The following is a 21,896-nucleotide window of genomic DNA, read 5'->3' on the forward strand; positions in this document are numbered from 1 at the left end:
TTCTCCTTTACGGCAGGCCGGCGCCTTTCCGGCGCGTGATGATGACATCGCCAGGCGGCGACGGCGCTCGCATGGTAGCTGGGTAGGCACGTGTGAGGGGTTGGGGCTGGTGGTGCGGATTGGGGTGCGTGTAGACTGTCGTTAGGGCCATTGGAGCTGTTGGTCTCCTTCAGGGCCCGGCGCCGCATCCAGGGAGGCCGCCTCGTGGGAAGCTGGCCGCCCGGCGCCGCTCCGCGGGGCTGGGGCTGTGGAGCGTGATGCTCAACCCTGATATGGCCGGTCCCTCCTGATGGATGGGCATTGCCGCAGAATCGCTAAGGTTAGAAGAGCGTTCTGAGATCATCTGGTCCCACCGTGCCCGTAGCCATGTCCCTCAGTACCGCCTCCACGCGGTTCTTCAACACTGCCGGGTCTTGTTGGCTTCTTCAATGGGTGCTTCCTGGGCGGCCCGTGCCACTGCCCGACCGCTCTGACGGAGAATAAACTGCCTAATATAGGTGGTGTTTAATGGGGAAACTTGATTCTGGCTTGCCTGCACGTTTTCAGTCACAGCTGAGGTGGGTGACCATTAAACAGGACCATCAGGAGACGTTGGTTTGGACAGCGTGTTAAACAACAAATAAGTACTCCCTAAATAACTGATTTTTGTCTCCGCTGTAGGAGGCAGTAGAGAATGTCGTTCCGTGGAAGAGGAGGTGGTGGAGGGCGAGGAGGTGGCGGAAGAGGTGGAGGCGGCTTTAATCGTGGAGGAAGCGGCGGTGACAGAGGTGGCTTTAATCGTGGTGGACGAGGTGGCTTTGGACGGGGAGGTGGACGAGGAGGCTTCAACAGAGGCGGATTTGACCAGGGCCCTCCAGAGAGGGTAGTTTGTAAGTTATATGCGGAGGCTGCATTTATTTAACTTGCAGTGAGTGTTGAAGATCTTCAGCTTGTTTGCTCTTTATTTCAGTACTGGGAGAGTTCATGCATCCCTGTGAAGACGATCTTGTTTGTAAATGTAAAACAGAAGAAAACAAAGTGCCTTATTTCAATGCACCGGTGTACTTGGATAATAAGGAACAGATTGGCAAAGTGGATGAAATTTTTGGGCAGCTACGAGACTTTGTATCCTTCACAAATCTTATTGGCTTCTTCAATGGGTTTGCTCCAAAATTAGAAAAGAATTTCCTTCTCCTACTTTATTTGCTTAAAACAGGTTCAGAACGCCCTTCTGATCTGAATGTATTAATTTGCAGATTTGCTTTTTGTACCAGAATTACTTGAAGTTCAGAAACTTTTTTTCTTATAATAACATACCAAAAAGTGTACAGGGAGCTCAGCTGTAGTTTGCAGTTCCTTAGCTCCCCGTTTAATCTTGAATGCTATTGAACAGCAGCTAACAAACAACCATTCTTGCACATTTGAGAACCACAGGATCCATAGTAGTTTGTCTGTGGAGTTACAGAGAGCATCCACCATGTCACTATAGGATGAAACAGAGGTTGTGGTTGGGCTGAGCAGCCCCTGCCAGCTCATCTCTTTCCTCATCCAGGCAGCTGTACAAGCCAGGACAGTCATAGCAAAGCCACTGCAGCATCCTCGTTGTTCTGGATAGGTCTGAGAGACAGACACTAAACAAACAAGTTTGTTTCTTTATGCTTACATTTTTGTGTATTCTTTTCTGCTGGTATGTTCCTTATACCTTCATCCACGGGAAGGAGAAAGTAATGCTTCTACAAAAGGCTGTCTGTGTAACTGTGATTACACAGTTACAATTCCTATATGATTATATTACAATTCCTATATGATTATATTACAATTCCTATATGATTATATTCCTATATGATTATATTATTATATTATATACAATTCCTATATGATTATATTAGGAATCATAATTCCTAATGATTAGGAACAGTTATTCCTAATCATTAAGTTGTAATTTTGATGTAGCGATGCTGTTTAGCTTCATTTATAACATATGAATTTAGAAAGTGTCTGAAGCATCTCAATTCTGCTATGCAGTAATCAAAAGTGCTACTTCTAACCTTTTATTCCTGGTGTGTTCCTTAAAGAAGCTAACAGTACTTTTCAGTGAAGCTGTCTGAGAACATGAGAGCCTCTTCATTCAAAAAAATGCAAAAGGTAAATTGATCTCAGTAACAGAATTCTGTTGTGTGACGTCAGGTAGATACATCATCAAATAGATAAAAGCTTTAGTAAGAGATTTGATTGACTTTAAAAGCTAGCTGACCTTTGAAAATGTGTTTGCTTACTCATCCTTTTCACTTTTACATCTGCCATGCTCTTCCCTCTCCTAAAGAACAAAAAAAGGAAGTGAGGTGTAATGAATGAAACAATAAATACGCATATCACCTGTAATTTAATAACTTCATAACACTGATTTGTTTTGCATATTATTTGTTTACCTGTTTTTTTTTTCATAAAAGGCAGTTTGACATGATGAGTTAAGACCAAATAGTGACTCTTTGTGAAGGATTTAACCTGTGTTTTCTCAAAGCCTAATGGAACTCTCTTCCTGCAGTTTTACATTGATCCAGCAAAGCTGCTGCCCCTTCAGAGATTTTTACCAAGGCCTCCTGGAGAAAAAGGTGCTCCTCGAGGAGGTGGTAGAGGAGGACGTGGTGGAGGACGTGGAGGAAGAGGTGGTGGTAGAGGTAAGATCCCAAGAATGAAAGCTGCAGAAAGGTTATTTCATTCGTGTGTGTTTGGTGAACTTACCATTATGTAATTGAATAAACTCTTCTATTACAAAGAAAAATGATAGGCACTTTCCAGTTTGATAGCTCAGTGGAAGAGACAGTGACCTCTTTCCAAGACAAGAACTAGTTTCTGTAAGGCAGAAAAGGGAGTACACTGATGTATAACCAAGACAGAAAGCATAACTATTAACCAACTTGTGGTAAAAGGTAAGGGATAATACCCATTCAAAACAAGGAAAGCTGTATTTATATTATGTTCTAAAATGTAGCTTGGACAAAATACTTGAAATGCAATGTTTGAGAGATGGAGTAAATGATCTGGTCGATCTCATCCTTTACTTTTTAAGCACAGTTTATGATGTATCCAGTTAAAGTTGAGTTCTCACCACTCTGCCACCTTGTGTGCGATGAAGCACAAGTATTTCAAAGGTTTTTGCTTTAACATTTTGTAGATTTCATATATAATAACTGTAGTTAATTTTTTTCATGACAGCTAAAAATTATCTTGGAGCTTTATTAATGCATTAGCGTCTTAGACATTGGATACTGGATATTCAGCAACACCTAAAATGCTGCAGGTGGTCCCCAGAAGAGGGAAGGTACTAGGATGAAGCAGTTGGCCATTTCTGATTTGCTTTGGTTTCTCTTTTGGAAACTGTCAATGAAAGTTGTCATTATGTATAACAAAATCTACATGCTCCAGAAAGTCTAACTTCTTTCCTACATTCAGGAGGATTCGGAGGAGGAAGAGGTGGAGGAAGAGGAGGAGGAGGAGGATTTAGAGGAGGCGGAGGAAGAGGCGGGGGAGGAGGAGGATTCAGAGGAGGAAGAGGTGGTGGAGGTTTTAGAGGTGAGTGTGCAGTTGTTATATTTCCATTTTTGTGTGCCTCTGGTGGCGCAGTGGTATAAGTTGCTGCTTGCAGCACCAGAGGCCCAGGGTTTGAATCCCCCCTGTGGCATAAGTGGCAGAAATGCTGCTCTGCTACACAGAGGGCTCGAATCCCAGGAGTTGGACTTGATCTCTAAAGTCCCTTCCAACTCGCACGATACTGTGATACTGTGATACTGTGATAATAAGAATGTCTCTCAGATTCTAAACTTTTAAGTATTAAACAGAATGCTGTATTTTCTTTTCCTCTTGTATGGCTGTTCATAGTTTTGTGTAAAAACTTGACATGCTTCTCAGTAACTTGTTTAAACCAAAGGTCAGTTACTCTCTGGTTTTTTATGCTTTGTAAAGATGGTGCTGGTTTCTACATGAAAAGGGACTACAAGAACAGATAACAATGATAAATTATTTTATCAATTCATGCAGTTTTATATATAAAATTTATTTACTTTAACAGCTTGTAAGATCATCTGAATTAAGTATCTATGATAATGAATTGTCTTTTTTCCCCCTTAAAATAGGGAGAGGACATTAAAAATGGAGCAGTGAGAATCTTCCTGCTGATTTAACCACGTTATCTGCAGAAGTGAAGAGCAAGGAAAAAAAATATATAAAAGACCACGAAAAAGTTGTCTGTAAAGAACTGGAAGCTACGAAATGACAGCTAATGGCTGCTTGTCAACACATGAACAGAGTTCTTGGCAAAGAATGGAAGTCTGCTCAGGACATGCTTGAAGTTTTTGTTAACTAAGACAAGGTTCGGTGTTGTTCATAAATTGTTTCTTAGTCAGTGCTTGACTTCATGTTGGAGTCTGGGTTCACTGCATGCACGTTTGTCGGTATGAACTTGCTACCCATGTGTGACTTGGGTAAGATCCCTTGTTCTCGTTGTTTTATATGGAATCTTTTGGGTCACCCTAAAAAGGACATGCTGTTTAAATAACCTTTACAGACCATTTTTTACAAACTAAACTTCAGATTTTTTTTTGTCGTTAGAACTTTTTTTAATGCATAATAATAAATATGAGGAAAGGAAGATCGCAAAGTTTATTTTGTAGATTCTTTTCTCTGAATCTTAATGAAAGCCAAAGGCATTAAGACACATTCTTAGAAGATATTATCTGATGAGGAATACAGAGTTAATTCTGTTGTTTAGGTCACCTCACTGTATCTAATTTCACTGATAATAAAATTGCTAAGAATTTTTAACTGCTCTCCTCTTCCTCTTATCCAGTTTCTCTTGAGGTTTTGATGTCCTGGCACATCACCTCTGATGTACTCTGAGCTTGTGGAGGGTTAAAATGAAATAGCCCATTGTAGTGGAAATGCTAAGTCACAGCTTGAACCGGTGATTGAGCACATGGTGGGAAGGCAGGGCCAACCCAGTGGAGCTCAGGTGCATGCAGTGTGTCTGGGTGACCAGAAGGAATGGAGCCAAGATACTCCCCAGACCTCATTTAAGGGTTGGCAGGGGAGGTGTGGGTATCTTGCTGGAGATGCCTGCCTACCTGAGGCCTTCCAAAGGTAAGCGGCTTTCTAACTTAGTTTTTTTGTCCATGGCTGCTGCATTTGGGCTTGTCCTCATTTTCTGTAGCTAACAACTTTGCCACCCTGTTATTATTGCTGTACTTTCCATCACATTATAGCATTACACCCATCATAAGGCTCCCCTGCATGTGGAGTTCTCAGTTTAGTGTTGTTTTAATTCTGCATGAATACATTCCCAGTCTCTTAAATCAGATTTGTTATGAGGAGTGTTGAAAAGCTAGTATGTGTCCCTTAAAGCATAGAATAGCACCTTGTCATCTATGTTTGACTTCAGAAATTGAGTAAGAATTGGAAAGAATTTGGCTCCTTGGATTTTGTCAGGAACAAGGAGTCTATTGTCAGATCTCATACCAAGCATTTCTGAAAAGAGATCTGTAGATTAATTGACAAGAAAACATTCTGAACATCATGTTTGATGTGGGTAGAAGTGTGTTTCAGAACTGATCAAGCTGTTGTACTTTCTAATTAATGAACATAATTTACTGGATCCATTAGCCTGCTTACCAAAGGGGGTTATTCGTCAGGGCTACAACTGCTGGTCACTAACAAACACAACTCTTAGTTCTGAATTATTTCTGAAACAAAGCTTGAAATAAGCTAGCAAGAAAGCTTCAGGAATTCAGTTGCCTGGTCTGAATACCTGATTTGTGTAGGTTAACTGAAATGTTTAGAAGGAACATTCAGTTTTCTATTTGATCTGCTTTTATGAGAAGAAAACAGGTCTATTTGACCACAACACCATCAGAAATTATGGAATAGCAATTATTTTGTCAGTGTTACTACCCACTTAACTATAATTAGGTCAGTTACATGCAGAACTTTAAAAGCTTTTGGTCTTTTGTTACTGTGTGTTACTGGGTTTATGGAGCTAGGGCTCTGACTTGAGGCACTGTAGAGTTGTAGGTATGGTAAGCCATCTCTGTCATACCACACTGCAACTTTACGATACCACTGCTTCAAAGCTGGAACTGTCATGTTTGTAAATGCATTCTCTGCAATAGTTGTATTCTTCATCAATGCATCTGTGCCTAGTTGTGAATAGCTGACTTAAATCTTTCCTTGTTCTTCTGGTCTTGGAAGACTGGGATAACGCAGTCCTCACTCTTACACCCAAATCCATGCTGCTGTTCTTGCTGCATGCTCTAGAGATGTGCTTTCTCCTAGAGTATCAAAAGGCTGTGTTGACATCAACTTTCAGTTGCACAGCCGGGGCAGTTGACAAAGTATCATCTTGCAGCCTGGAACAAGAAGTGAATCATTTGAATCTTACAGCAGGTGGAGCCGTGAGTCATACTTAAGTCTGAAGCCACTGTAGGGCAAAAGTCTTGCACTTTTATACTGGTGCAGTTACTTTCAGTTTGGCAAAGCTGTATCTTGGCAATAAATGGTGTCAAGGTTAGTATGCAAAACAGGGCAAGTAAGGATTCAGAGGCCCCTTATCAGGGCATCTTGTTGGTCACCTGAAAGTCTCTTTACAGAATCAAGCTTTTTTAAATAACAGTTTAAATCTAGAGACTGTGTGTGTGGGGAATTAATAACTCATTCATTTGTCTGCCTTTGGTTTTGAACCGTTTGAATGTTTGTGGAGTTAAGACTAAAGGGAGGTGCTGCCTTATGCAGCCCTCTGGTGTTGATGCACTTTAATGAACGTGGGAGGGTTTATTTATTTTTTTAAATGCAATTCTACTTCTGCCTTGTGTGGATTGAAATATTTTACATACAAATCATACAAATATAATGTTTACAATCTTGCATTGCCCCATATCTGTATAGGTACCTACAAACTGAAGAGTTGACTCAAATATAAGCTATGCTATTTTTGTACTGATTGGAGCCAAGTCGAAAGGAAAAGCTTCATAATTCAAGGTCATTTGTTATATCTTAGTAGTGAATTAATTGCTTCATATTTGGGCTTTGTTTTATAAACTGTGGTGTTTCATGGGGGGAGTGGGGGGTGGTACTTATTTTGGAGATGTGCCTAGATTACCTAGGTTGTAGGAGCTGGGGGTGTTAAGCTTGCAGAAGAAAGAGCTCTGGGGACACCTCATTGTGTCCTTCCTGAACTTGAAGGGAGCTTAAAAGCAAGAGGGGAAGCAATTTTTCGTGGTCTGATAATGACAGGACAAGGGGGAATGACTTTAAACTAAAAGTGGGGAGATTTAAGTTAAATGTTAGGAAGAAATCCTTTACTCAGAGGGCAGTGAGGTGCTGGCACAGCTGCCCAGAGAAGCTGTGGGTGCCTCATTCCTGGAAGTATTCAGGACTGGATTGGGTCGGGCCCTGGGCAACCTGAGCCAGTGGGGGGCAACCTTAATCAAGGCAGTAAGCATTGCAAGCTCTGACTTTTGTGGAAGCTGCGTGTTCGGAGGTGCTTTTGAAAATATTGCCAAGGTCTCAGGGGAGGGAAGTGAAGATATCAAGTTATTATTATGCTCTTATCTTTCAAGATGGAACGATTAAATACTAGGGAAGTAGATTCATTGCTGAACAGATCATTTTCCCTTTCAAATACCTCCCACCCTATTTCTGCTTAATCCTCCTCTGACAGGGAAAATACCTCATTAATACAAGTGCCCTGTGAGCTAAGAGTGAGTGTAGTTCTATGCCATTAAAATGTTTGCTGGTAGTATTGTGGCACGTGATCTGTAGCAGTGATGACTAATTGTCATGATTGTGTAAGCTTCTTACCAAATTTTGCTCACTATAAGTTGAAATGGACGAAAAGTAGAGGAGGATGTCTGTTTTGAAAAGCTGAGGTTGGATGGGGAAAGCTCTGTGTTTCATGGGTTGGAGAAGAGAGTAGCTCTTCAGGTATATGATCTTCCTATGAATGGCTTTGTTCCTCAGCACTGCCTGGGGTAGTATATCCTTCCTGCTGCTCGCACACGTGGGCTGAGCTGCCTGTAAACTGCATACAACTGAAGAGTTTTTGTTATCACTTTAATACATAGTATGGACACAAATTGTTTGAAGGGGAACCAATGGTAAAGGCCCTTGATTGCTTGGATTGATGCTGCGTGTAAACTCTTCTCAATAACCCCTTGCCCAGCTCATATTTACAGAGGATTTTGTAAAAGGCCTTTGTGATCTCCTTCTAGTGTGCTGCTACCTCGTAATTGAAGAGTCAAAAGCTGTGTCACCTTTGGATTGACGTTTGTGTTCATCCTGTGGTTGCGTTCTCTGCGATGGCTGGGAGTAATTCCAAACCAGGCTGAAGGCCAACTAACCAGAGTCAACTTTCTCCTGAGGTTTCTCAAGCATTGCACAAGAGATTTGAAGTAAAAAAGTTTGGAGGCATGTGACTGTTAATCTCTTTAGCAGGAAGAATAAAGTCTAAGCATCCTGTTGGAAATGTACTTGGTTCTGTGTTGCTCTTTGTTTCAATTAACAAGCTTTTCTCCTGCGTAGATTGGGAGCATAAACTCCTTTGTGCTCTGTCCAATTAGATCATGCTTGGAAGCTGTCAGTGCTGATGGTGAGGCAACCCTCCCCTGCCTTTTTTTCCTGTTGTTCAGTCTGTTGGATAATGAAAGAATTTGCCTGACGGGGTTTGGTAGCATTTTATCCTCTAGATGAATTACTGCAAGGTATAGACAACAGTCTTGTGCGTCCAAAATGCATTGGAATGATTCAACCAACTCCTCAGAAAGTGATGCTGAAGCTCATTCTGCCTTTACACAGACTGAGCACAACATAGTTGCAGCTTACTTAATAACAGCAGGTATGGGCATTGACCAGTTGTTGCATAACTTTTTAGAACAGACCTGTAGGTTTGAATGCTTATTTTGTATAGTAAGAGCAATGTGTTTCATTCTGACTTACAAGTGACCAATGGCTTTTCTCTGTAGCTTACCGACAAGTCAACTGTCAGACTGAAGTGTGCAGAAATCTACACGTTCTCTGCTCTATATTTGAAGGCAGTGTTATGTGTTTAAAAAGATACCTTTTGTTGATATGTAATTATAGAAGAGAGTAAGAATTAATTTCCGCCAGCTTGCAAAAGAGATAAAAATAGGGCATAGCTGTCACATCTTGCATTTTTCTGTGATGTGCTTGAAGCTATCTTGAGATTTCTCTTGGGCCACATGTTCATAGTAATATATGTGTAGTCTGAGCATGTGAGCCGGTGTCTGATAGGGGGATGTAAGGGGAAGGGTTGGAATGTGATCGAGGGGGAGGGAGCTGGTCATTTATCAGAGAAGAGCAGACTCCACTTGCAGATGTATTTTTCACTGGTGACACATGTTAGAAAAAGCATTCTGCAAGGCTTTGACATCATGTGTTTTCTGTGACTGCCATGGCCTTCTGCTTAACTTGAATTATTGCGGGTTTTGCTGGGTTTTATTTTATTTCTCATTATTATAACTACAAGCATTGCGGAAGTGTTTTTCTGAAGCATTGACTGCTGTAGCAATGAAATAACATCTTGGCCAAATACTGTGTTTAGAAACATGCCTTCTGTATTTTTGGTATGGAAAATAAGATCAATTTATAAATACGTTATTCCTAGACTATGCCATACACTTTCTATGTTATAATTAGCTTTTCAAATACTTTAAGATGTTTACTTAGAGATATGGAATAGTCGTTTTATTTAGCATGCATGTTTGAAGTAGGAAGTATCACACAGGATATTTTGCATCAGTGTGAATGCAAGGCAGTAGTTAATTTCAGATTTTTACAGAAATCCTTAGAATAGCCACGCAAATGCATGGGCTTGCTGGGCAGCTGTAGGGCTGGATGATGGTGAAGTACTGGTAGACCAAATAAACTCTGCAGTACCACCATATTGCAGGTAACTGCCCCTATTAGATGCAGAAGATGTGTACAGTGCTTTAGCATATTTAATTGATGGTTTATACTGTGTGTAGCTGGTTGGTATTTTCAGATAGTTTGAGCACCTGATGTTAAGGATAAAAGCTATCGTGTGTTATCCACAATCAATTTGGCTTCTTCCCTGAATGGGTGAATCTAGTAAATCTGTCAGCTGCATGTTGGACTTTGCTTTCTTCATTAGCAAAGTTTTTGACAGTGAGGTCTATAATATGGTTCAAACTATGGTTGTTTACTGCAGCAAACCTCACATATAGAAAATTTACTTTATGTTAATAAGCAGGTATCTAGGAAATGAAATGGAAGTGAGATATAGTGTTCAACATTCTGTTCCTTTTTAGAAGGATTGAATGCTTTCTTCTTTCATAAGTAATTGCTTTGTTTTCTGAGGAAGGAAGGCACTGTTAACTATTGCAGTCTACAGTGGTTCAACGTATTGATTTCGGTGATGATGATGGGGACACTCAGACTACAGGAAGAAGCCTTATGGTTGTCCTTCACCTGTAATGGTGAGGTGCTCTGGGATAATTTTGAATTGCTGACTGGAAAAGTAAATTCCATGTAATACATGGACCTAACCTTCACTATTTTTGATGCCACTACTTGTGTGTCCTGATTTTTTGTGTTAGGGCTTGTTTGCATTCCTTCAAACTTCAGTTCTTACTGTTTCAGTGGGAAAAGGAAAGATAATATTTCTGTTCATGACCACGTCATATAAGAGGCTTTTATTCTCATATTGGCAAAATCACAAGATGTAATGAGAAATACATGGGAATAGTTGTCGAACTCTGAGCTATTTCACACGCCAAGTGGCGGCATCCATCTGCTTTTTCTGAATCAGATGAGCTTGTCCTAGCTGATATTATGAGGTTACTGAAGTCTTTAGCCCAGTCTGCACTCTCTACCCTCTAAGAAATGTGCTCTGATTAACTTCTTCCTGGAGAAACTTTGCATTTCTGTTTGACTTATTCTCAGAAAGAGAGAATTTATTGCGTTTGTGTATTTTGTCCTTCTTTGTTCACAATGCAATCCATCTTTTCTTGTCTCTATTACTGTTCTATTCTAGTACTTCTGAAATCTTTGGTATAGGCTTGGCATGCTCAGTGATTTCTTCTTTTTTTCTTGTTAAGTTTGGGCACTAAACGTGTGTCTAGCAGGATCCTTCCTTTACCCTGAAGGTAGGAATTTGCTGTTCTTCTGTGTTTCTGATTTCATTCTTGGTAGCTGTAAAATCATAGAATCACCAAGGTTGGGAAAGATCTCTAAGATCATCCAGTCCAACCATCCACCTATGATCAATACTGCTCCTGCTAAACCGTGTCCCTCAATACAACATCTAAGTGTTTCTTGAACACCTCCAGGGACAGTGACTGCATCACCTCCCTGGGCAGCCTGTTCCAGCACCTCACCACTGTCTCAGAGGATAAATTTTTCCTTATGTCCTTATGAAACCTTAGTAGGCTGGCATGGAGGATGCTTCTTGTTGTTCTCTTCATGTCTGATCCCCAGCTTCCTGCTTTTGTTTATTTTTAGGGACTCATGGCATCACAGTGTTGTTCCTAAAATGTGTGAAATATCATAGATGAGTGACTGTACACTTCTAACATCACACTTAATTTTATTCTTATGTACCATGCTCTACCTAAGAAAAGACATGCTTGGTCTTCAAAAAAGAGAATATCAAAGAGAAATAGCTGAGAATTAATGAGGTCTTTTCTGCAGACCTTATTTCACTCCTGAGGGCAAAAGTTGGATTTCACTATGCTGGATTGCTTGCTGCTCGATTTCCATTGAGCCTAATTGTCTGTACTCTTTGTGTCTGCTGGGCTCTGTGGCCATGGTAATAAGGATATGAAGTTTATATCCTTTGTAGAGCCAGATGCTATTATTTCAGACGTGCCCTGTTTTCAGCACAACACCTATTCACTAAGGCTACTCATATAATTATCCCTACAGGACTGTAATGATGCAAAGTACAGTGTTCTGGTTCATAGGTGAAGTGTTTTAGCAGAAAAAAAACCTGAAGATTTCCTAAGAGGAATGCATTTCCATGGATATTGTACCGTTTGTCTTTTACCAACATAATGTCCTGCTATGTGCTTGTAATCTGAGGTGCCAAAGTTATACTGATGTCTGTAAGTTTAGCATTTGGTTCAGTGGTACTGTAACAGCTGTTTGAGACAAGGGAATTCATGAGCAGCTTGCTAATTCCTGTTACTACTTACAGGGTTGGTTTATACTTATTATTATTATTGTTATTTTTGTTTTTAATGGCTGTGTTTTCCTAAACATGTTGCAATTCTCCATGTTGCTGATAAAGGGCTGTGAGCCTTTCTCAGGTGAGGTTCAAACTGGTATTTTAAAATTCATTAGCTCTTACACCTGTAATTAATAGTGGGGTAGTAGAAATCTAGATGATGGTAGTTTGCTCTGAGTATTTCTGAGTCTGAAGAGAATAAAATCAGAAGAATAAAAAACCCTATTTTCTGGGCTTGCTAAGTAAATTCATTCTAAGAGCCATGCAGTAGGGTTTGGCTCAGAGGGAGGAAGAGCAAGAGAAATGAAGGATGTAAAGGTTTTAATATAGGTACCAGGGTTGGACAAAGCTTGCTGATGCAGGGGATCTTAAGGAGCAGTGTCCTGTACTACTTGGAGAGCATTGTAAGGCCATGTGACAGGAGACTGCATGCTAGCTTTAGTATTAAGTCTACTTTTTTCCTCTACTACAGCTCTGTCTACTTGTCACTTCTTATGTTGCCTCATAGTCTTCAGGCAGACTATGAAAATCTTTGGTACCACCTCTGTTGTATATTTCTGAAGAATTTAAATGTAAAAGCACTTGCCACGTTGGGGATTTGGGGATGCCTGTGTTTAAGTTTGTGGGGCACAAGGAGGTTGGGCTCTGGATTCCTATTACTGCAAAGAAAGCAGACAAAATTCCTGTGCCAGAAGGAAAGAAACAGGGTAGAAGACGTGCCCTGGGTCCACAATTACTCAGATTTGTGAGGTAGGAGCAAAATCAGTACACAGCTGGACTTCTTCTTTGATTATGGTACTGACTGGAACTTGTCAGATGAAGAAAACAGCTTTGGTGCTGGCCCAGCATGCCATCATGACCTGTAAGGATCATCCAGGCTGCTGCTTCTCCAGGCTTAAAAAATAAATGGTTTGCAGCAGTGTGAGCCAACAACAATGCCTGTGAAGAATTCAGGCCTTGTGAATAGAGAAGAGATTTGCATCTGGCTGGTGCGGAGGTAGCAAAGACAAAGCCTAGTGATTCATTTTCTATACTCTTTTTCCTGGGAAAAATTTTACTTCAATATACAGTGGAAGCTTCCTTTGAAGAAATGAAGAACTCAGGTGGTGGTAGAGACTTTCTGCTACATCAAGTGAATAATTGTAAAAGCCCTGCTTTTTTGCCAGTCATCAGCCTGCATTCTTTTTGGCTGTGGAAGACAGTGCAGTACTTTGTGGCTGAAGTGTCTAAATTGCAATCTTCTGTGCTTTTGGATGTCTGTTCTACCTATTGTCATTGTACAGGAAATCCCAGGTTTGACAAAAAAAACCCACTTTTGGTCCTTACTGAATCCAGGTAAGATGAATCTAATCACAAAAGCTATTTTTTTTCTTTTTTCAGGTGTTTACAAAATCATGCTCGACTGAAAATAGTTCTTGTTTAGGATGTAAATATTACAATAGACTGTTTTCTTTTGCGTGCGTGTTACTATCTCATCTACTACTATTTGTCAAGTTTTTCTTTTCTGTTTTCACAGGAGTGATAAGCATTTTCAGTAACATTGTTGTGTTAGGCATCTTTGTGAAGTACAAAGAGCTTCGGACAGCAACCAATGCAATTATTATCAACCTGGCTTTCACTGACATTGGCGTTAGTGGCATTGGCTACCCCATGTCTGCTGCTTCAGATTTGCATGGAAGCTGGAAGTTTGGATACACAGGATGCCAGGTATTGCAATTTAGGCAGGGAGAATGTTCTTAGCACCTAAATGCAAGATAAGCAATAAGTAGTAGCTCTAATTGATATTGGTTCTCCTAAGAGAAAAGATGGAAATGCAAGATTTGACTACAGACTTGGAGCTGATGTTCTGTAAAGGCCCCAATTTCTGCATGTAGATTCTGTTTGGAATCCTGTTCCAAACTTTAAATCATAAGTTAGAATTCATTGAAATATGACCTTACATTTACCAGCCAGAAGTGTTATATTAGCTTTAAGAAGCAAAGCCTTAGGAAAAGAAATCTCCAAATGAAGAAAGTTACAGCAGTAGCATATGCTTTTTTGATGGCTCATTTGGTGGTAAACAGACTTTGGATATGACTGCTGTTTTGATGATAAACTTGACAAACCTTAATGAGTTTTGCTTAATGAATACATCTTCCTTGGGATGGAACAGTGAATACCCAAAGGGAAGGTGTGTGAGCCTATTCAAGGGCACTATAAAAAAATTTTGGCTTAGTTTTAATAACTGCCTATTCTTTAAATTTAAGAGAGCCTGACAGATTACACTTCTGTAGCACAGACAAGGCGCCCTTTACTCATTATATTCTATGATTTTAAGTTTACTTTTAAACAGATTGTTAGGCTTAGTGCTCAGGAAAATGAACAGTAATGTGAAAGTGTGTGCCAGAAATGTGACTCAAGAAAAATGTTAGCAACACTATATACTTTAGGCCTGAGTATCATGAGTATTTGTAATCTGAGTGCACTTATTGTAGATTGAATTTGATGTGTAATCTTACTACCAGTGGTTTGGGAGTTCCTGAGATCGTTTCAAATACAACTCACGTCGACTCAAATCAAATAAATCCTGTCAGCTGAGACAGCTGAGTGTCATGTGCCTCTGTGGTAGCTGTGGTCAAGTGGCCTGGCATGGGGCTCTGAGTTTTGGGGGTGCCAATGATAGCACAACCCTCCTAGTCATCCTTCCCAGTCAGGCTGCCCATGGGATAACAGTGCAGGTGCTTTTGGAGTGTGCTGGCCCTGCATCACGTGTACGAGTGCGATCACTATGTATTGTCAGACCCTATACCAAGTAAAAATGGGGACTGATGGGAAAAATCGGTGTACCATATCAGTGAAAAAATACATAGCAGAAGGAGGAGTGATGATTCAGAACATCAGATTTGCTGAAGCCTTACATGATTCTAACATTTAATGATGGATCAAATGTTCTTTGGGACTCTTTAATGTATACTGAAAATATGAAATGAAAAACGCCTCCCAGTCTTTGCCTCTGAATCTCAGATTTACCTGTTGACATGAGTTGTGTTAGACTGTCATCCTTAGGAATTTTGGTGTGCAATTTGGCAGACTGTTTTTGAATTGTTTGTTTCAAATGAACCACCAGCAAATTACCAGCACTGAATTAGTTCATGCAGCACCTTCCTTCTGGAAGAAAACACTGATTATAAGGTATCAATAGTGCCTTAGATTAATCATGCAATTTTTTCCTTGTGCAATTAAATGATTTTTCAGAAAAGCCACGTTATCTGTTCTTTATAATTTCAGATCTATGCTGCCTTAAATATATTTTTTGGGATGGCAAGTATCGGTTTGCTCACTGTTGTTGCAGTTGACCGTTACCTGACAATCTGCAGGCCTGACATAGGTACTGTCTGTTTAGTCAAACATCCTCTGCTGTTAGGCTTCTATGAACTAAGTGTCCAATTGTATTGTGTTTGGTTTTTCTGTGTGTGTGTGAATGACTCCATAATTAAAGAGCTGGGTGTAGTTAAAACATAGTGTGATACTGCAGTACGTGATGAGCAATACAGTTTGAGTGGTTGGTACTGCTTGTTAACATGAGAATTACAGAGGTAGGCTGTTACTTGCTTTATAAGTTGTATTTTCCTGGCAGTTTCCAGTCATTAGAGGGCCGTATCCGTACTCTGAAGCACACAAAAAGCCTCAGCTGTGAGAGGTTTTGACCTCCGTCTAGTCTCCATTTGGTTCTAGCATTGAGTCAGTTCTGTATTGAATATTTTTCACTCTTCTTTATTGCAGCTATATTGGAGTAGTCAGTTCCTCTTTGTTCTTTCTGTGTTGCATAGTAGGCCTTTTGGCATGACATTAGAGCCAGTTATTGCCTGTATGCTGTGAGTTGGAGTGGATCATGGAATTAAATAGCTTTTGAGCCTGGAAAGCTTAGATGTATTTCAGTGATAGGAAGCAGCATTTGGGAGTGTAGTTCTCTGAGAGGATCATTAACACCATGCAGGTTTGCTCTCACCTACTTGTGGTTCAAATTCAACACTGGGAGGAAGAAGAAGATGATGACAACAACTTGTGAATATATGTGTTTTGTCACAGGAAGAAGAATGACTACCCGTAACTATGCCGCTCTAATCCTGGCTGCGTGGATCAATGCAGTCTTTTGGGCATCCATGCCTACTGTAGGCTGGGCTAGCTATGCTCCAGATCCAACTGGAGCAACCTGTACAGTCAATTGGAGGAGAAATGATGTGTAAGATTTCACCTCACTTTTTCTTTTAAATTTGTTTTCTCAGTGAAGGTTTAAACTACTTAATTTACCACTGTCTGACAATAGATTCTTGGTGAAGTATGAAGCCTAATTTATAATTTATTTTAAAAATATATAGAGAGCAAGCCTAAAAAATAGGTAGAAAATGAGCAGTGCTTGAAAGCTGTTCATAAAAGAATGTGCCGCTGTTAATAAAAACTGAAGACTAAAGAATTTTTTTTTAATTCTCTAAAATTTTATTTCAAATTTCATAGTCAAATCACAGTATCAGATTCTTCAGTAAGTTTTCATGGATGGATGTTTGTAAGTTACTGTGTTTTGTTTTTCTGTCTTATCAGGTCCTTTGTTTCCTACACAATGAGTGTAATTGCTGTTAATTTTGTTGTACCTTTAACAGTCATGTTTTACTGTTATTACAATGTTTCCCGGACAATGAAACAATACACCAGCAGTAACTGCTTAGAAAGCATCAACATGGATTGGTCTGACCAAGTAGATGTAACAAAGGTATGGTAAATGAGGGTATGTTTCATTTTAAGCATGTTCTTTTGTGTTAGTGTTGGGAACGGAGGAGCGATGCAGCATTTTCAGTATTTCTATTTCCTGAATTCCCCTTTTTTCTTCTCTTTTACTAAATATTAACTGAAACTTAGCCTAAATGAAATCTCTGGGCTTGACTAACATCACTAGGTTCTTTATTCTTTCCAGATTAACAGCTGTTTTGAAGTCTGGGAATCACATGAATTCTCCTTGTCTCTGCAATCTGTCATTTTTGGGGGTTGGGGGGTCAGTGTATTGAGCTTATCTTTTTCTTAGGTAAACAATAGCGAATGTGAATTATGGCATAGAATGATACATCCTGCTTGAAAAGTTAACATTCTTTTAACATACGAGAGTCCTTGAGACAGCTTTAAGTGCACTGGCTCGTTTGATTGTTTTAGGTGAAGATATGGTTTATGGTTGGGCACCAGAAGAAAACGTACATAAATGCATATTTGAATTAGTTATCAATGCAAACTTAACATTCCTTGGAAAATGTTCTCCTTGCTAAATTATGAAAAAACAACCCAACCCTTAATTATGAGATTTATGTTTCAGAATGACTCAGAATGCTTGAAACTGAGGATTCAGTTATAGATTTAGACTTAGATTTGTTAAGATATCTTTTTCATAGTTGACTATAAGTTGTATTAAATAAATAAAGATGAAGCCTTGTGGTTGGGCATCATCCTTCTCTAAAAATTGATTGGTTTATTGATTTTATTTTTTTCCATAATTTGGCATCTCTTAATCTTTCCCTGCACTGACAGCTTCTAAATAGAACCATTCTTTTATGTAAGAATTGGTGTTCTGAAGTTATTGTGTATAGATGTTGTATTACTATTGAAATAGAAACCTTCTTGACAGGGTACAGCTTGTTGGTTGTGCTCTGAAGCAGCTCACACGTCTGTTGATTATTTCCAGGGAGAGCCAAAATGAGAAACAGAAGGACAGAATATATGGGCATGGGTGAACAACACTAGAGAACCTTATGCTAGAAAGCCCTGTGGTTATGTTTAGTTTTGGGGTGATTTGTTTTGCCTTTCTGATTAATTTGAAGCTTCCATTGTGATTTCCATTATGGATTCACATCCCTGACAAAAGCCAGAAAAGACAGTCCTACTTGATTCCGCTCCTGCCCTCCACTACTCTCAGATTGCTGCTGTTCTGGCCTGCTGGTGGCTTAATGTGTCCTGGTGTCTGAGCCCTAGTAGCCCTGAATGCTATCTGTGAGAGGCAGGCAGGGAAGAAAATCTGAGCAGTTAACTGTCGCCTGTATGATGCTTGAATGTGGCTATCATGCTTCACTGAATGAAGACAGTGCTTCTAGGTTACTTAAGTATAAGGACAGAGCCTGTGGAACATTTACCTTATTTAACCAGACCTTAGTTAAGCCTTATGAGGTATGTTTATTGGGTTGCTGTTTGCCTTAGATATTTAATCTATTTTTTTATTATGCAAAATGTTTTCTTCTTGGGTGTGAATAAAAAACATCTATTTCTAGAAAAAAAATTAAGCTGCAACATATTAAGTTTCCTTGTTACTTCTGTTCATATTTATTGTTTATAATAGCATTGCAAGGTGACCTGTTTTCGCTGGATTCCTTCCACCCACTTTGGAATAGCAAAAAGAAATTGCATTCTGAGCTCTTTTTCTTATGTGTATCTCAAGCCTCTTTTGAAAGGAAGCTTGCCATTCTGACAGAGCATTTTTTCCCAGTTTGTCATATTTTCTCTAGCAGGGTTAGGAAGTAGATTCCAGGTTGTTTACACTGGTGCATAGATCAGAAGTAGGTAGGAAGTGTTTTAAATATTGTGATTTACCCAAAAGTTGGTATTTTCTGTGATGCAAATGATGTTGACTACCTGATCATTTTTAAATATTGCATTTTATTTTCATATAGCCATCCTTTGCTGGATGCTGGAGATAATAAAGACAATAATACAGATGCTAAATGTGCATCTTTGAGAAGAAGATTTGCTGATACACAGCGCATTTTTTTTTAGCACAGAAGTGGTGGCCATAATTCACTTGTGAATTCATCTCTGGCCCTTTAAAGTTTTGATGATTGAATTTAAAATAATGGTTAGTGCTAGTCATAATGGAAAATGGTAACAAAACAACAGAATGTCAAAATATAGTATGATGCATTGTTAAATCCTGAAAGTGAGATTATGCTATAAGATATTGAGAATTATCAGATGTTTTCATTTACGTGTCATTATTTAGTTCTGGACGACTCTTATTATCACACAGATGTATGTGCTATTGGAGTTAGGTTGTGAGGTATTAATCTTCAGGTTGTGTGTGTTCCCCTTGTTTTACAGATGTCTGTTGTGATGATTGTAATGTTCCTGGTGGCATGGTCTCCCTATTCCATTGTGTGTTTATGGTCTTCCTTTGGAGACCCGAAGAAAATTTCTCCTGTGATGGCCATCATAGCTCCTTTATTTGCAAAATCCTCCACGTTCTATAACCCCTGCATTTACGTCATTGCAAACAAAAAGTAAGGGTTCTTTATTTGGTACTAGTCTACATAAAGATCATCTGTAGCATAGGAGAAACTGATTGTTGAAGAGATTAGAAGGTGAACTGCTCTGGATTTACCGAAGATAATGTTTTGGACAGCAAAATCTAAAAGAAATTGCTTTGATCAACATCAGAATATATTAAATTGATAAAGACTTTTGAAAGCACGTTAGTGAAGATTGTGTAAATTCATTTTGAGAATCCTTTTGTGGTTTCTCAGGGGACTTGTTGTGGATTCTGATTTCAGCAGCAGTAGACTAGTTATTTTAATGACTGTGGCCAAAATGTCTTGCACATCATCTTAGTGAAGTGTAACTTCAGAATTCCTTGCTTGGCTGGAGATGTGTCATATTGTGGTTGATTAGGAGGGACTTAACTTACTTTAATAGAAAATGTAAGCCTTATTCTTCTATATTGAGGAAGCATATAATATGCTCTAACCAAGCCATCACCTCTGTATGGGAATTGGATTTTGCAAACAGGAATACTTCCTGGCATTACTACCAAGCTACAAAGAGGCTGCGATCTCTGTCTGGCTTGTCTGATCTGATCCTGTTGAGTCTGTGAAAGTCCATCACCTTTTCACCCCATTCTCCAAACTTTGCTTTTCTCATTTTTACACCCAGTCTTCAATTACCAAAAGCTGTGGATACCCTTGTTGCTGGAGAAATACTTGATTGAGTTATTTCCTATACATGGAAACGTAAAGGATTCAAATCCTTTTGAATTCCACATATACAAATTTTTAGTAAGCAATTATTATGAGGTTGAAAGCAGTTATAATACTTAAAAGAGTATACTCTGTGTTTGTATTTGGTCCTCCAGCTAATGATCTTTCTGCTTTTGCTTTCTTTGCAGGTTTCGGAGAGCAATCCTAGCAATGGTGCGATGTCAAACAAGACAAGAAATAACTATAAGCAATGCCTTGCCTATGAGTGTTTCTCAGAGTGCACTGACGTCATAAAGCTCATTTGATTTTTCTTCATAGATTTTTGTGGGAAGGAGTTAAATCTGGCTTACAGTTTACTTTTTGGAATAACAATCTGCCTCTTCCAGTCAACTGCTTTCTGTCAATCACTGGTCAATCTTTTAGGTTAAAAAGGAGAAAAAAAGAAAAAAGAAAAAAGAAAAAAAAAAAAAAAAAGAAACAACCCAAAACACCGCAACTTTAATTTTCAAGAATGAGGCTTATTGGATTGATATTTCTGACACAAACAAAAAAGGCCTTTGAAGTGTTCCATGTAACTTTCAGGGTTGGACAAGGTGACATCAGGGCAGAGAGAGTCTGAAGTAGGAAGTACTTAGATTCATTAATAGATAGAGCACATTTAACTCCTCTTGCAAATGACTTTCTCCCAACTTCACATGAAAGTTTCCAGGTCTGGAATCTCCCTGTATGTATTTATCTCTATATCATGTGTCTGTACTGATGCATGTTGCACAGTTTTTCTTCTGTGAATATGGTAAGGTTATCAGAATATCTAGCCAAACCCCATAGAACTTGCTATCAGCTTCTAGGATTTTGAAAGACTTTCATGATATTTCCTGTATTTTTGAAGTTTTGTCTCCCAGAATCAAATGGATGTTTTAGTAATGGTACATTTCTAGTGCTCGTCCCTGCACATCAAATCCTGACTGTGGGACAAAACGCTCTCTGAAGGCTGACAGTCAGGTGGCACATAAAACAGTAAAGATGATCTCTCATTATTTCTATGTCAATCTCATGGACATCTGTTGTGTAATTTTTGTAAACTTTGACAATGTCAGCAATTAATTGACTTGAGTTGGAGGGGGTGGCTGCGGATAGAGCTATTGGTGGATGGTAGTACACATACATTCGTATGATACATACATAGAAAGTATGTTTTAGGTCTGACCATGTGAGATTTAATTTAACAGGATTTTGGGTACAATTTGCACCAACAGATGGTTCATTACTACCACTTTGGTTTGATATTATTATGTATGCGTACATCCGAAGTGTGGCTTTGCAGTGTGGAGCTGTTGTTTAAAATTTGTGTTATTGGTAAAACCTGTCTTTATGGGGGCTTTTGAAAGTCCTAGAGGCTTCCTATTAATTTGTACTTTTCAGTAATAAAGTAAATGCCATACAATGTCTTCTTGCTGTACTCTTTCTTCCTAGAACCTTGGAACACTGCACGGACAGTAACTCGTGCCTCAGAAGGAGCAAATACATGTTTTTACTATATATTACCCATGCAACAAGTGCGTATTAAAATAGCCTGGAAACATATGTTGTGTAGAACTTGACACAGTGTGGTGTTGTGACATGAGAAAGAACAAGCTGGCTGAACAGATCCCTTTCAGGATACATTTGAAGGTTAAGCAACTAAAGAT

General features: G+C 39.3%; 2 protein-coding genes across 5 annotated transcripts; both read left to right on the forward strand.

Annotated features, from left to right (window-relative positions):
* Window positions 1-17: 17 nt before the first annotated feature.
* Window positions 18-4,799, forward strand: GAR1 (GAR1 ribonucleoprotein). Of its 3 annotated transcripts, none has more exons than XM_072334136.1 (7): window positions 18-82; window positions 661-869; window positions 950-1,104; window positions 2,065-2,124; window positions 2,525-2,657; window positions 3,433-3,552; window positions 4,113-4,798. In XM_072334136.1, exons 2-7 carry the CDS (start codon window positions 674-676, stop codon window positions 4,124-4,126), a joined length of 678 nt encoding a protein of 225 aa, XP_072190237.1. In that variant the 5' UTR covers window positions 18-82; window positions 661-673; the 3' UTR covers window positions 4,127-4,798. The 3 variants fall into 3 exon arrangements, with proteins under 3 accessions (XP_072190237.1, XP_072190239.1, XP_072190238.1); XM_072334138.1 differs by having other exon boundaries at window positions 3,514-3,552; window positions 4,113-4,276; XM_072334137.1 differs by having other exon boundaries at window positions 72-319; window positions 4,113-4,799.
* Window positions 4,800-8,674: 3,875 nt separating this feature from the next.
* On the forward strand, window positions 8,675-21,651 carry RRH (retinal pigment epithelium-derived rhodopsin homolog). Of its 2 annotated transcripts, none has more exons than XM_072334135.1 (7): window positions 8,675-8,860; window positions 13,746-13,936; window positions 15,497-15,596; window positions 16,298-16,451; window positions 16,808-16,976; window positions 19,337-19,515; window positions 20,397-20,634. In XM_072334135.1, the coding sequence occupies exons 1-7, from the start codon at window positions 8,755-8,757 to the stop codon at window positions 20,500-20,502; spliced, it is 1,005 nt and encodes a 334-aa protein (XP_072190236.1). In that variant the 5' UTR covers window positions 8,675-8,754; the 3' UTR covers window positions 20,503-20,634. The 2 variants fall into 2 exon arrangements, with proteins under 2 accessions (XP_072190236.1, XP_072190235.1); XM_072334134.1 differs by lacking the exon at window positions 8,675-8,860 and adding an exon at window positions 13,012-13,564 and having other exon boundaries at window positions 20,397-21,651.
* Window positions 21,652-21,896: the final 245 nt, after the last annotated feature.

The sequence above is a fragment of the Excalfactoria chinensis genome, chromosome 4 (assembly GCF_039878825.1).
Source record: "Excalfactoria chinensis isolate bCotChi1 chromosome 4, bCotChi1.hap2, whole genome shotgun sequence".
NCBI lineage: Eukaryota > Metazoa > Chordata > Aves > Galliformes > Phasianidae > Excalfactoria > Excalfactoria chinensis.

Coding starts and splice junctions, on each gene's coding strand:
- RRH (XM_072334135.1), top strand. CDS start 8,755: ATGCATTGGAATGATTCAACCAACTCCTCAGAAAGTGATGCTGAAGCT. Junction 8,861..13,745: donor AGCTTACTTAATAACAGCAG/GTATGGGCATTG, acceptor CTGTTTTCACAG/GAGTGATAAGCATTTTCAGT. Junction 15,597..16,297: donor AATCTGCAGGCCTGACATAG/GTACTGTCTGTT, acceptor GTTTTGTCACAG/GAAGAAGAATGACTACCCGT.
- GAR1 (XM_072334136.1), top strand. CDS start 674: ATGTCGTTCCGTGGAAGAGGAGGTGGTGGAGGGCGAGGAGGTGGCGGA. Junction 1,105..2,064: donor TTGGGCAGCTACGAGACTTT/GTATCCTTCACA, acceptor AGAAGCTAACAG/TACTTTTCAGTGAAGCTGTC. Junction 2,658..3,432: donor AGGAAGAGGTGGTGGTAGAG/GTAAGATCCCAA, acceptor TCCTACATTCAG/GAGGATTCGGAGGAGGAAGA.